Consider the following 14258-nt stretch of genomic DNA (forward strand, 5'->3'; position numbering starts at 1 on the left):
TGGAAGCCTTAAGGAGCACTTTGAAGTACAATTTAGTAGAGGCGTTCTTGTGACACCTTCTATTAACAGCACATTTTAACCGAGAAAGAACACAACTTGTTTCCTGTAACATTTAGTATGTCAATCAACGTATCAAATGTATAATTGGCGTACGATCATGCATAATAAAACTGCGGATAACAAATGATTTCGTTGAAATAGGGTTTAAGTGTGTGATTTGTAATAAATCAGTTTTCTTCATTACTCTACGTTTTATTTCTACAGTCAAGTTTGATTACATTTTGTAACAATCGAATAGTTGGCTATAAACTGAACTCGTTTCCCTTTTATTACCGTTATCAATTTGTCGGAAAAGATGGAGTAAGATTTGTGTCCAGTTTGTGGATTTGTTTTTCGATATACGTAACACAGGCACATGTTCTTGTAGCACAAGTATAACTTTATCAGTACCTCGCACAAAGGCAAGGTTACTCCACATATATGATAAATGCACACCCTACGATTCTCATGGCTTTGAATAACCCAATAATCCGAAAATGATATTTTCACTTAGTGGTCCTAACTTTTTTTGTCCGATGAAAAAGCAGTATTTCGGACGTTTTTCTATACATTTTTGTCTATAAACCATCTTTCAGCGGTAATTAATTTAAATCAGGTGAAGCGATATAGATTTAAACAGTGTCTGTCCTTATTTAGTAGGTAGCTTTACACGATATAATATAGACCACTGAAAAGATTAAAGTTTGTTAGTTTGTACTAAAACAAAATAAAGAAATCAAACATATTCATTTGTAAGTACATTCAAGCAACCAACTAATAACTTAATTTGTATTGTTTTATTTTACAATATGTTTTTGTTGCCCTATTCCAATAATGTTCAACATCGCTTTCGGTTACATCATATACTTATTATTTTCGTGCGAATTGAGATCTTTTAAGCATATATAAGTTATCTCATATTCACATAAATATTATATTTTCTTTATATGTATAACCAACTGTAAGATAATAAACGAACAGTTAAAAAAGAAAGCTTCATTTAACCTTTGTGTGTCTGGATTGTGTACAATGAAATAACAATTTATTCACGTAGTTATTTTATTCATAAAAGCTATTTTGCTAAGTCCAAAACAGTTTAAATGTTCTGCTTTATTATATTATGGATTTGATTTCATACTAGACCTTAATTATAGGTTACAATCTTACGTGAGTTATATCATTTTTGAAAACTTAAATATACTATGTTATATATTGGTACATTTTTCAATAAAACGCAACATCAAGCAGTTAACTTTTTTAATGTTCTAGTGCCTAAAGCTAATCAAAATAATTTTCTCCAGACTAATATATGCACCTGTGAGCGCGTTGGCGTTCTTGTAACACTGCCTTCATACTTCCTTCTAACCGTTTATCATTTTAATCTGGCTTTATTTATCTTAGCGATTAGTCAAACAGGACGTAACCGATTCTGAGTTATCGACAATCTGAGAAGTGAGTTGGTTAGCATGTGTTGTGATCGTCTAATCAGAGCCATTCCGATCCATTCGGTAAGGTGAACATTCTGTTTCTGATTAATCTTTTCTCCTTCTGTCTTATTTAAAGAAACGTCTGTTTTGCCTATGAGCATCAACATACATTGAGTTTTCTTGTGTTTTTGTGGTCTTGAATATGTTAAGCCCTGGTCAATCACTCAGACTGATTTGTTTTCTTCATCTTGATGTTTGTTGATTCAATAAGAACTATGATTACGACCTTAATATGCTCAAGAGGTATTTGATGTACAAATACCTCCGTTGTAATAGAGCAATCAATGTGAATTGAAAAAAAAATAATGTAAACAATATATAAGCAATATATATATACATAGCATCCAATCAGTTTGCAAATAAATCAAAATGTGAATGGAAATTGTGAATGCTTCCGATAATATACATACAACGTGAGCCCTATAAAGAATCGTTATCATTGCTTGTATTGTTGTTGGCAGTTCCCATCGGAGGACAGAACCACATAATATATACTTTGGGAAGAGGAACGAATATATTGCGTCCAGATAATCATATGTCTGACTGTATGTGGCGACTTAACTTCTATAAGAGGTAAGTCAGTACAAACTATTGTTCATCGTTTCTAAATGGTTGTTTCCTTGAAACATGTACCCTCTCATAAGTAATTTCATACTTTGAGTTACGCATCCTTCTAATTGAGTTATCATTGAAAATATCTTTATCTGTACGGAACACTTACAATGTCCTACTGCCAATTATCCATTCCAGTTCAAACTTATTTCGTTTCGTGCAATATCAAGAAAATATGGAACTTTGACTGAAATGTGGCTATTTACTGTAGAATATAAATTACGTCACGGCCTGACACAATTCAGAAAATGTAATAAAGTTTAGGACACATTTTTGATTCAGTAAAAACTTTTTTTTTATCATATATGAGCAAAACATCTATTTGATCGGTAAATGATGGTTGGTCTAAGCCAGTGCCCCCTTTCTGAAGTGAGCTTCAACATTTAGGTGACATTAAATTTAGGTAACATTCGTAGGTTTGTCGACGAACCGTAAAAAATAGATTCATTCGCTTATTCTATCCAAGTTCCTTTTTATTAAGTGTTTTCAACTTTCAAACGCTTAAATCTGCTTTATGCAGACTTCAAAAGCAAAACTATATACAAATACATATTAAAACCACGTGCTACAATGGAAAACGGCTTCATACTAAAATATGTATTTCGCAACCATATTTTTACTCTCTAAAATATGTTTACTTTTTAATTAACCAATTCTTTTAGAATGTTTATTTCAGTTTCAGAATTAAACTGTCGTTTGTTTCTCGTTATTTCTAACAATAAGGTACACAAATCTCAAATAAACATATGTTTACATTGTATATTGTTAACACCCCCACAATCAAACAAAAAAAAACGATATGGTCATGAATATGTACATGTATATGTACTGTATTGGTCACCTGAAGAAGTGGAGTGTAAGTTAAGTGTTAGCGAGACCTATGAATACGAACAGATCACAACAGTTTCACTCTTCTTGTTCCACTCAAGTGACCACTTGACTGTCCTTTACGTAAATTTAAGTGACAGTGGGTGTTCTGTATACGGCCCACGGCATGACTCTGAATATCGGACAGATGATAGTTGAATATCGATCTGGACCTTTTATCAAGGGTTTCACGACCATAACCTGATGTGTTCTATTATATTTTCATACAGTAAATCTTATTTCCTTCACCGAGAATTTCACTAAGCATGTATAAGTTCACCGAACTGTTTTCAACCAACAATCAGCCAATTTAGATAATTTATCTAGATCTCATTAAAATACTCTATTTGTAATAAAAATGTTATTTAACTAGCGTTAATGATGTGCTTGTATTGCTTCAATACATTGACTTAGTATCGCTCTCACTCTATGAACGTTTATTATCGTGACTATACTCGCTGTGATTGAAAGCTGATGTTAATTTTGTGCAATGTCATTATTACATTTGCATATTCCTTGATGTTTCGCCCATAGCTGGTATTTATTTATTTATATTCTGTATATACATAAAAGGATACTAAACATTTTGTTTTGTTGCGTTCGTTTTTTCCTTTCGAATCTTCAGATTGCTTAAAACATGTTTGTGACGTCATCAAATATTTTTTCTGTACTCTGCATTCCGTACTTTATTTCTACTTACTGTCCACTATTTTAAGAAAGTATTGTCCAATATTTTAATAATGAACATTCATTGTTGAAATAGACAGTCAGTAGCAATAACAGTATAGTGTGGTTAACACTCTGTAGATACAAGAAGTGAGTTTACAAACTTGTTTTTCGTGTAAATAATATCAAAAATGTGTAAAGGTTAAGCTTTAACAAATAATTCTAAATAAAGTTGGGGTTGTTTTCATAAAGAAATTTTATGTTGTTACTGCTCAATATCCAATAAAGATGTGACTGAGGTTTGCGCAGCGGTAAGGGAAAGGTAAAATGTGTATTTACTATTTGTCCCTGAAAGAGTAGAAAACAACAAAAACACTTAAACTTAAAAGTTGTCGTATTTGGGAAATAATGCACATTGATAACACATTTTGCGCTTGTAATATGCCCGTAGAAGTTTCATTTCAAGAATGATTCTTTTAAATAATAACCAAAATAGTTATTTACAATTTATATGTATACAAGCGCAAATTATTATGAATTGCCCAAGAAATTCACATGCTATGTATGTGTTCAATCGGTGTGTCCAATAAGCTGACAATAGCGCCATGAAATTCATGATTTGGACACAAGTGAAATGCCTTAAACTGCCCATTATGACAGCGAATAAAACAGCATTGGCACCGAGAGCCTCGGGCTGTTCTTTCTCTGGCATAATGGACAGTTTTCAACCTTTCACCCGTACATAGTTCCATTATGATTGATAAAGTTTCATTTAAAATCGCTCTCGTGCGCATTTAATGTATGACATTTCATATTTGTAGTACTTTTACATTTAATTTTAATTCTATATATACATTTTGACTGAGTCAAAAAAGTGGTTTAAGTATGTATTACTTACTGTTACTTACAAAAACGAAAGAGATAATAGACTTTAATCTCACATCGAAATAAACTGATGCACGTGGTGCTTAATACATTCAAATGTCCTGTTTTATTGTAGTCTGGTTTAAGTTCCGAACCAATATTTATATGAAAAAATACAGAGACCTAAATTATGTACACCTGCTTCTTGTGAATTATATCATTACTGGAAAGATACAACTGCTGTACATGAAAAGTAACCAGACTGTACTGACATCAAACAGACATAAAAAATGGTGTTTTGTTTCGATTTAGTTCCTGGACTGTTTTTTAAACCTGTTCATCTAAAACAACAATACAATTTGATAAATACAATTAATTCAATGAATACAATGCACTTTATGTACGATTCTTCAAGCGAAACGCTTACGTGAAAACTACAGCCATTTATTAAATATTCACCTGAGGAATTGTCTACATTCCTCCAATTAACCGTCTATCAATACTAATCTGGCAGTATTTATCTTAGCGATAAGTCAAAACTGATGTTACCAATTTATTTATCGAATTATCGACAATCTGACAAGTGAGTCGGTGAGCATGTGTTTAGATCGAATCCTCCTATCAGAGCCGTTCCAATCCGTTCGGTAAGGTCAGCATGTTATGTTGAAGCCATTATTCATCCCTTCATTTTGATAGCGAGGCTTGTGTCTGTAGTTAACACAGTGTTAGGGGTTTTTTTTCTTTTCCTTTTTTTTTTAAGTTTTCGTCTTGATGTATGCAGATTTAACTATTAAAATCAAATGCTTGCAAATATCAGCGTCTGCTAGGAGCATCTATGTTTTTGATATTTCTGTATGATAAAATTGACAACTGTTGATATAGGCAAATCCACTTCGATACCATCAAACTATCACGCTATCAAGACAGAATTTTGAAACACAGGCACGAAACTACTGCGTCTTTAGAGACACACGCAAGACAGTGCGAGGCTAGGTGACATTTATTATGAAGTAAGGGCGTTCCGAATATTATACAGCGTTTCTCAAGTATGCTTCCAGGGGTTCCCCTTAAATGCTATCAAACTTATGGTTATGCTTCCTATAAATTAAGGAGCGTAATTTATCATGGACGTGGTGGCCTGCTGTCTTATTAAGGGACACTTTCAATGTCATGTCAATGACTTTTCCCAATTCAAGTTCAAATTGTTTGCTTTATTTAATTATCAAAAAGGTGAAATTTTGACTCTGAATGATGTTTATAGAATTCGTCAAGGCCTGACACGAATGGAATAATTGCCTTCTAAATGAAATTAAACGTTCTGGCGAATCCACTTTATTGGACCCATTTTGGCATGTCCACAATTGTTTTATCTTCGGATGGGTTAAGGGAAAATGTCCATGGACTTGTTTCGTCAAATACCTGAATAGAAATTGATATCATACTCCTACAGTTATCCAGAACTTTTTAAACTTTTCTTCTTTTTGTCTTAATCAAAATACTAAAGAAACAACATCATTTCAGTTTTGTGTCCCCGGCTACATTCGTGACGCTCTGGCAGACGCAAATCAGAATGTTACAACACAAGCCATTAGTGTGTGGTTAACGAACAACGAACATTGCAATGCAACTCCGTAGAGGCGACGAAGTATTCAAACACGTTTGATGAACTGCAGTGGGGCACAGAAAACGGACATTAATCAGACGAACAAGACGAAAACAATAAGTCTTTGTTGAAGCAAATCACAGTATTGGAGCATGATCGCGTAGAGTAAAACTGTTCATAAAAAACCCGCTCTCCCCGTAATAGAGTATTAGTGTTAAAAATGTAATAAATCAGTTTTGTCATAACGTTAACGTTTATTTCAGCTCTCGTTGAAGTTTGAAGCAAAAGTACAGTTAACTTTAAAGCAAACCACTTTTGTCTTTAATGACCTCTATCAGATTTGCTTTCACAGTTTCTTGTAAATGTTGAGGCTTGTTTGGGGACACTTGATCAACATTTATGATTCTTAGAATGACTTCCTCATGGCCAGAGACAAGAGTCTAGCAGTAAAACCATGTTGTTTCTTTTATTTATAGTTTTATCGAAATATATTTATGTCGCTATATTAAAACATTTTTAGCAATATAACGTCTAATGAAAGTTGTTTTCTTTGTTTCTAATAATTTAAATTGTATGTTGTATTGATTGTATGTTGTATTGATATCATTATTTTAAAGCAAGTAAAATATTATTTAGGTATTTCGATGTAATTATTATTAATAGTCATTTTACCAAAACCTAATAACAAATATAAATTAAGTATGTATTTGTTGTTGGTAAAAATACCAAATCATTTTACAGATGATGGAAGTAAAACATTTAAGCCACGACATTGAACGATCAGTTCTTTGAAGAAAAAAACGCGACAATGCTGTATTAAGCATCTAAGACAAACTCGCCACGGTTATAGCACCCAACTAAATAGACTAAAGGATTCTAGTCGTAACTAGGAAAGTCCCATATGGGAACAAGTTAGCTATTCTATTTCCTTAAATGCGTTTTCAATTATAAAACTGGCTTGAGTTCACTTCAGATAAATATATTGCATATAAGTAAACATATGATACTAACATAATTTCATTTTATGACTAATTCTTTATTGAAACAGTCCCAACGCTATCAAACTATGTCTTTTCTATATTTTGAAATTGTTTTTAATCAAGGTCCTATAAAGTGGCATATTTCAATCATTAAAAGTTACATGTACTCTTATAACATTGCTATCACCCACCTTGTAGATATCTGATCATAATACACATGATCTCGCCGAAGATGAAGTTCTTCAGCATTATGGGTACGATGGTAAAAGGCATACAGAAGACAGCAAGCAGCAGGTCGCTCACAGACAGGTTCAACAAGAACACGTTAGTCACCGTCCGCATCCTTTTGTTCTGAATCAATGTTATAATCACCAGCAAATTGCCCGACACTGACAAAATGAAGATTAATGCGTAGAACGGAAGTGTGATTATCTCGCTCAGTTGGAGGGGCGGGGAGCGAAACATCGGAAACGGAGTGGTCGTAGTGTCCCATGTGTCATTTGAACTGTTGACAGGATTAGCAGTGGAGTTAACAAGGATGTCAGCCATGCCGCCAATTTTATACGGTGCATGCGCGCCTTTATCGTAGTCTATTGTAGAGTTTTGCATCTTTTTTGCTTAAGTTCTATTGTAAAATCCGTGTTTATAAACTTAACCAAACAACGTATTCATTTTAAGCTCTGCTAGTATTATCACTCCCCATTTACATCGTTCAATGATTGTTTTAATTGTCACTTTTTTACAAAAATCCTCCGATAAAGTCAGTTAAACGATAGAAATGAAAGAACATCAACCACATACTAATTTTATTCATCTAGCTTCGATTTGTTCATATAATAACAAGTCCACATTTTGCAAATAAAATTAACCTTAACAGAAAAGAAATATTTACATTTGCGCTAAAGATATTAACTCCAGTTCATTAATTGACTGTATTGGCTTTATGGTTGGATTAATATATCGTTAATACAAATTTCTCATTTCAGCTTAATATCACAATAGCCCACAACTGCTTCTGGCGAGAAGAACAAAAGTGTTTGTTATAGCACGCCAATTTATATATTCAATATTTAGCGTTCACTTAAAGTTAAACAACCGGTCAACAATGCCCTGTACAAAACACCGACATTCTCCGATAGAAATAGTACATTATCAGAACATCATTTCTTCGTCCCCACAACTTTTAATTACATCAACCAAACGAGATATTTACTTGGACATTTCGCTAAATAAGTTCCGTCGCTTCCGGCAAACTATTTGTAAAACGTCCGTTTGCAGTATTTATCCGACGCTATCCGAGCGAATTGATGTATCCGAATAACTTCTGCGATCACAGCGAATAGCGAGCCGGCCGCTATTGGGTCCAAGACTGCATGACTCTTGTTGATGCGAGTTATAATGCGGGGGAAGAAATCTGAGAGGTTTTGTTGCAAATTTGAAAGAATGCATTTGTACCAATTTAGCTTAATAAATTCAATTTACATATGGCAGATAGACCCATTTTGCTTGCGTCACTATTAAAACATTCCACAGGTCTTCACGTGTTCGCCTTAATGCGGTAAACAAAAGTTTAGAAATTTGGACTATTTTTCGGTCAACTGACGATGGATTTCGCATGGTTACCAATCGATTCGAAAATTTTCATTGTTCACCAATCTAGTTTGATTTAATATTGCACGCATTTTCATTCCGTTCGTTTTCGCCAAATTAATGAACTCGACCAGATCATGTCGAAATGAATAATACCTGAATGCTACGACTTCTCAACTTATCCAGATGCTAATGTTCGGAAGTAGTTATCCATTTAATATAATTAAATTAAAACCAGTTTTAAACGGATATCTTTGAACATGGACGTTTAATGGAAACGAAATATGGTATTTAATTATTTTGATATCCTACTTACCGAGGTTCCGTGCATGTAATTAAACGCCTTGGTTACGACCTTTTATACATGTAAAAATCAGCTGTAAACCTGAATTGACAATGCATTTAACCTTCAAGTTATGTAAACATAGATAGCCTCGATTTAGATTGTTGCATGTTTAGTATTTTTTTATATGGGGTTCAAATCAGAATTGTTGAATTCTATGCATTTCGGCATTATGGAGACGCAATAAGATTTCGTTGGTTTTCTGGGTGAAAAAATCTTATGATTCCGGAATGGTCAATCGGGCAATGATGTTTCCAAAATTGAAGGCCTATATGATGGAATTTTCGCAGCCTTTTATTTGAGTAAAATGGTTAAATGTAGATCAAATTAATACTTGTTGCAGTAAACAAATACAAATCGGCAAATATCTGGAAACATTTACATTGCCAGAAAACCACTTGTAAACTTTCAATTAACCTGGTACGACGACGCCATAGCAACATGATGCGAAATTAATTCTGGAAAAGAACGATTGCAAAAACTTCAGAAAGATATGGCAAAAAAAACCTAGATATTGACAGCGAGAGAAGCCACCTGGCGGTGTGTTTCTCAATTCTGGGTCGATCTGGCAAAGCTTGCCGTACACAAGTCTCCGACAATATATCAGAGGAGAGAGCAAGCTTTAATGTTTAGGGATGAATACCCCCGTTTTCCACAAAATCTATTTTGCTTTCTGTTTAAGGTGTATTGTTTATATAGCGTTTGGCTATAACCGCTATTTGTTCGGGCCCCTGTGCATTGACTAAAAGCATTTTTAGCGTTCAACATGCTTTAATGGTAAGAACGTCGTTTTATTGGATTGATGTTAAGTGTAGTTGGAAATAAATCATTAACGAATTCCAACAAACCATTATTATTCATTAGCCTTTTTAAACAGCAAACATGAGCTGGATAAGTAAAGTCCTAAAACATGATAATAATAAACAGATCAGTTCCGACCACATGTTGCCTAACAAGTTAGTTGTTAAAATATCATAAAAGTCCATAAGGCATGCCTCTTAATAAAACATTCACAAAAAATCCTTTCATTTTCAACAATGCATGAGAATTTAATGAGATGAAATGTACAATTTATGTCGAACTTAACATTAAACTAAAACAGACACGGCTTTAATTTCAACAGGAAAACGTTATGGTTATAGACTGGATCCGTAATTAAATGTTTAATCTGTGGAATCGTTTCTGTATGTTTGCTTTATGTATTGAAGCCACGATGATTCTGTAACAGTCGTTGAAATTTGTGATGATGCTTTTCGTGAGAGTATTTAAGAGCGTTGCGTCCACAAATATATTATCTTGAGATTAATTCATATCAGCTTTCAATTGTTTTATGTGCGGTTAAAATAATATAAAAAAATAATATATATAGTGACAAAATGTATTTGTTTTCGTTTATATCTTTGAATTTTTCATGTATAATTATAAGGGTTATATTTTAAAATACGGGTACAAGATTTAAATAGCATGTGTATTTAAACTATCCATAGAAACTAACATCAGGTGATATATATTTCAATGGAAATGGAAAGTAAAGGCTACATGTATAATTTATCTTTTTTGTTTCGCCTAGTATGTTATTAACGTGATGTTATAGCTACAAATCTTGTAAGGCTTACACTATGCCAAATGCATTGCATGTTTTATGGTGATAGCCTCAACATAAACTGAAATCAATACTGAAATATTTCTGTAATCTGTGTTTTCTTGCAACGGTGTGTGTCTCTGGCTGGTTGTATGTTAGGCAGTGTTTCGTGTGCCTTTGAACACGATCCTAATTAATTGCTGTTTGCTGGGTTTCTCCTATCACTGTAATTCTTCTGTCTTCCAAGAGTCATCGCTTACAACAACCAAAATGTTAAATTCAGTATCCAATATGATTATCCTCGTTATTGGTATAGTCACTGCAATGTACATATGTTAAAGAATTGGGCAACATCAATGGTTGGAAAGATTACACAAGAGTCTAAAATAAATTGAATAACTCATATTCGTCTATATTTTTCTAACAAAACCTTTAAAAAACGGTTTTCTAACTTGCATATTTATGCATGCGACGGTGTCACTTATTATCTTATGCCTTAGATTTTATTTATTGTTGGCGCTGTTGCTGTTGTAGTTGTTGTTGTTGTTGTTGTTGTTGTTGTCGTCGTTGTTGTTGGTGGTGATGGTGGTGGTGGTGGTGTTAGTGATGGGCATCGGTGATGGTGATGGTGGGGATTATCGTTATTATTTGTACATAAATGCCGCGTTAATTCAGATTTGTTTGTAAAATTAATTTATCGTAGGACCAATTATAGGTTTAAGCGACCAGACTATATGTAGTATTCTATGTTAGTTTTTCAGATAACTAACCAGAACCATTCAATAACAGAGCCAAAACATGATTGGTTCGCTTGCATACGAATTTGTTAACAAACCAGTATCGTTCATTAACAAATATTTTACGAAAAACGATGAAACTTTAAAGAACACATAATGTTCTCAATCGAACATGAAGTACACCTTCATTGCAAAACCATTCTGTATTAAAAACTGTTGGAGAGAGAAAATTACAAACTCATCAATTAAACCTTTATATACTATAGTATCATATTTCTGTTTTAAATGTTTAAGTCTGTGCTGAAGGCAAGAAACTGAAAACTAATGTGAAAATCACATAATTTTGAGCCGTGGTTAGAGCGTATCCATTAAAGATTTAGTAAAAGTTTACCTTTGTTTAACCAAGACACCAGGCTGTAAGCTGAGGTTCGAATATTAAGGTGTGCAAAAAAGTTTTGAATACAACCATGAGTGTGCATTTAAAACTGAAAATAGGTTATTCAATTGAATAACTATCATTTTATTGTTTTGCTGACAGATAATGCTCAACAAGGCTTCGAGAGTCTTCTAAAAAGAACTTTTACCCTTGCCAATTCGATAAGACAACAACCTAACTATAATCATTCGTTATTTATCAAAGTGAAGTGAAAGGAAGGAAGATGTAAACGTATATGTGTTAATCGATTTCGCCTCAAATGACAATGCTCAAAGTGCTGTGCCTGATTCTGTATACCGTCAGCAAATGCACGGTTTTTTAAAGCCAAATATATGGTTGCCATGGGACTTATTTAGTTTTAAACAATGCCCAGAAACTCTTTATGAAGTATTATGCGCAGCCATTTACAAGCTAAAAACAAAATTTCGAGGGTTAAGTCTGTCTAGGATAATGTTTCAAAAGAATAATTCACAGCCATCCGTTTTCAACTGATGGAGAGGAATACATTGTAGGTCATTATAATTTTAATAACGTTTTGAACAGAACTAAATATTTACTAACAAATATACGTTTTAAACAGAACTTATAAATTGTCTATTACTTTAAAACCTTTGGCAATACCAAAGACAAGATCGATTCTCACTTTATTCTGTCGCACAACCAGTGCAATGCGACAATGCGTAAACAAGCCATTACCACGTACTTGAGCATATGCTGACTAAAACAATCATAGATTTTAAGCGTGAAAGTCTCAAAGTTACGCTAAAATAACACAACATTTGCTCCACAGTTTCGCTTCAGCTTCTGAACAGTTTGTAATGGGCGTATTGCTTACACATGACTTATCCTTATGTCATTTTCCTGCTCTTGGTTTTGTGACATGCCAAAAAGTGAAAAATATTTTTTGTCCGGTTAAATATCGAAAGTCAAAATCGTGATTACACATGATGCTAAATCACGTGGATTGAACATGCAACTACATGACGAAAAATAAACCAGTAGCAAGATCTAGTAAAGATTTCAAGGCATAAGTGAATCTTACTGGCTAAATTGCAGAATCGCCATGACGCCGACGGAAGTTTATTAATGCGAATTAGATTTAAACCCATGTAGAAGCACTAGACTTATACCTGAGCTAACTCAACAATTGAAAGTTGATCGCCTGTACTGAAAGTCCGGATTTGTTAAGGCTTGATTTTACTTAGCTTTATTTTGCCCGCAGACTAATGATCGTACTTTGACGGAAATAAATAAGTTTAAAATGAATAAATAGGATAAGTAAGTAAAGTAAGTAAAATAACCCAGGTTCGGTGGTATGGCTCATTCATAGTCCTGCAGCGAAATTCAGGTTTAATAGTGCAGATATTTAGTTATATATTTACTTTGACTTCGTTAGAATCTCATGATAACAAACGCCAAAATACAATCATTCAACCAAGCAATGACACATGTTGCAATGAAGACACATGAAGTGAACACACATTTCATAAAATAGTCTATCAATGAAATCAGGAACATGGTGAATGTCAAACTGGTCTGTAAACGAACAAAAACTGCACGTTAACGGTAGAAAATGTTTATTATTAAGTGAGCCCCTAACGACGGAAATTTTACATCTGCATTCCCGGTCCCCGAATTTACCTGACATACGGATGACACGATTCAACTGTTTACTCTGTTAACAGGCTCTCCAAGTTGAGAATTTTCTATTACAAACAAAACTTTCAATAACTGATCTGTGGTAGAAATTTGACAACATTTACATTCAAAAGTTCATTAAAAAGAATTCTTCAAAAATACCAAATTTAGAAACTGATTTGATTAATTTAAACAAATAATAGCATATAACAACCTTTGACACTTTCAGTAGTGACGGCATTCTGCAATACTTATGTGAAAAACTACAGAAACAAGCAAACAGTTTAAACATCAACCCGGTTTATTGGTCCTGAGTATAGAACTCAAAAACAAAAATCACAATCGAAAAGCATGGAAGAACAGCACAAAACTGAAAACAAGACGCTGAACATTACTTTTTTTGATGACACTTTTCAAAAAACACCGATTTCTTTTTAGAAAAATACTCTAATTGCATCCTCTTACTACAAATAACTACTTTTCGGTTTGAAGAATAAGTCAATTATGAAATATAGATCAGGTTTTTTAGGACTACCCATCGTATTTACTTATTAAACAGCCGTTAAAAGCACAAATTCCCTCTCTATCTACAACGTGCAATCTTTTATGCTATTACTGAACCAACGTAATATACATAATAATGGTCATCATATTATTGTGCTTATACAACTCGTCTGTTTGTATTAATGTGACGTTTGAGGCCGTTGCTGATGTTGGTAAAACTCGTGGCCCAATCTCTTTCCATGTTTGATTTTTTTTCTTCCTCATTTAAAGATGCACTCTTATTCCCAAAAACGATTAACCACAATTAATA

At 33.5% G+C, this 14258-nt stretch overlaps 1 protein-coding gene across 2 annotated transcripts in view; it reads right to left on the minus strand.

Moving 5' to 3' along the window:
- LOC128226876 (cholecystokinin receptor type A-like) overlaps positions 1 to 8480 on the minus strand; it is a 49533-nt gene extending 41053 nt beyond the window's left edge. For both annotated transcript variants that reach the window (XM_052936974.1, XM_052936973.1), the window contains exon 1: positions 7310 to 8480. In XM_052936974.1, the coding sequence (XP_052792934.1) occupies positions 7310 to 7727 (418 nt within the window). In that variant the 5' untranslated portion in view covers positions 7728 to 8480. The remainder of the gene's footprint in view (positions 1 to 7309) is intronic.
- Positions 8481 to 14258: the final 5778 nt, after the last annotated feature.

The sequence above is a fragment of the Mya arenaria genome, chromosome 3, assembly GCF_026914265.1.
Source record: "Mya arenaria isolate MELC-2E11 chromosome 3, ASM2691426v1".
Taxonomy (NCBI): Eukaryota; Metazoa; Mollusca; class Bivalvia; order Myida; family Myidae; genus Mya; species Mya arenaria.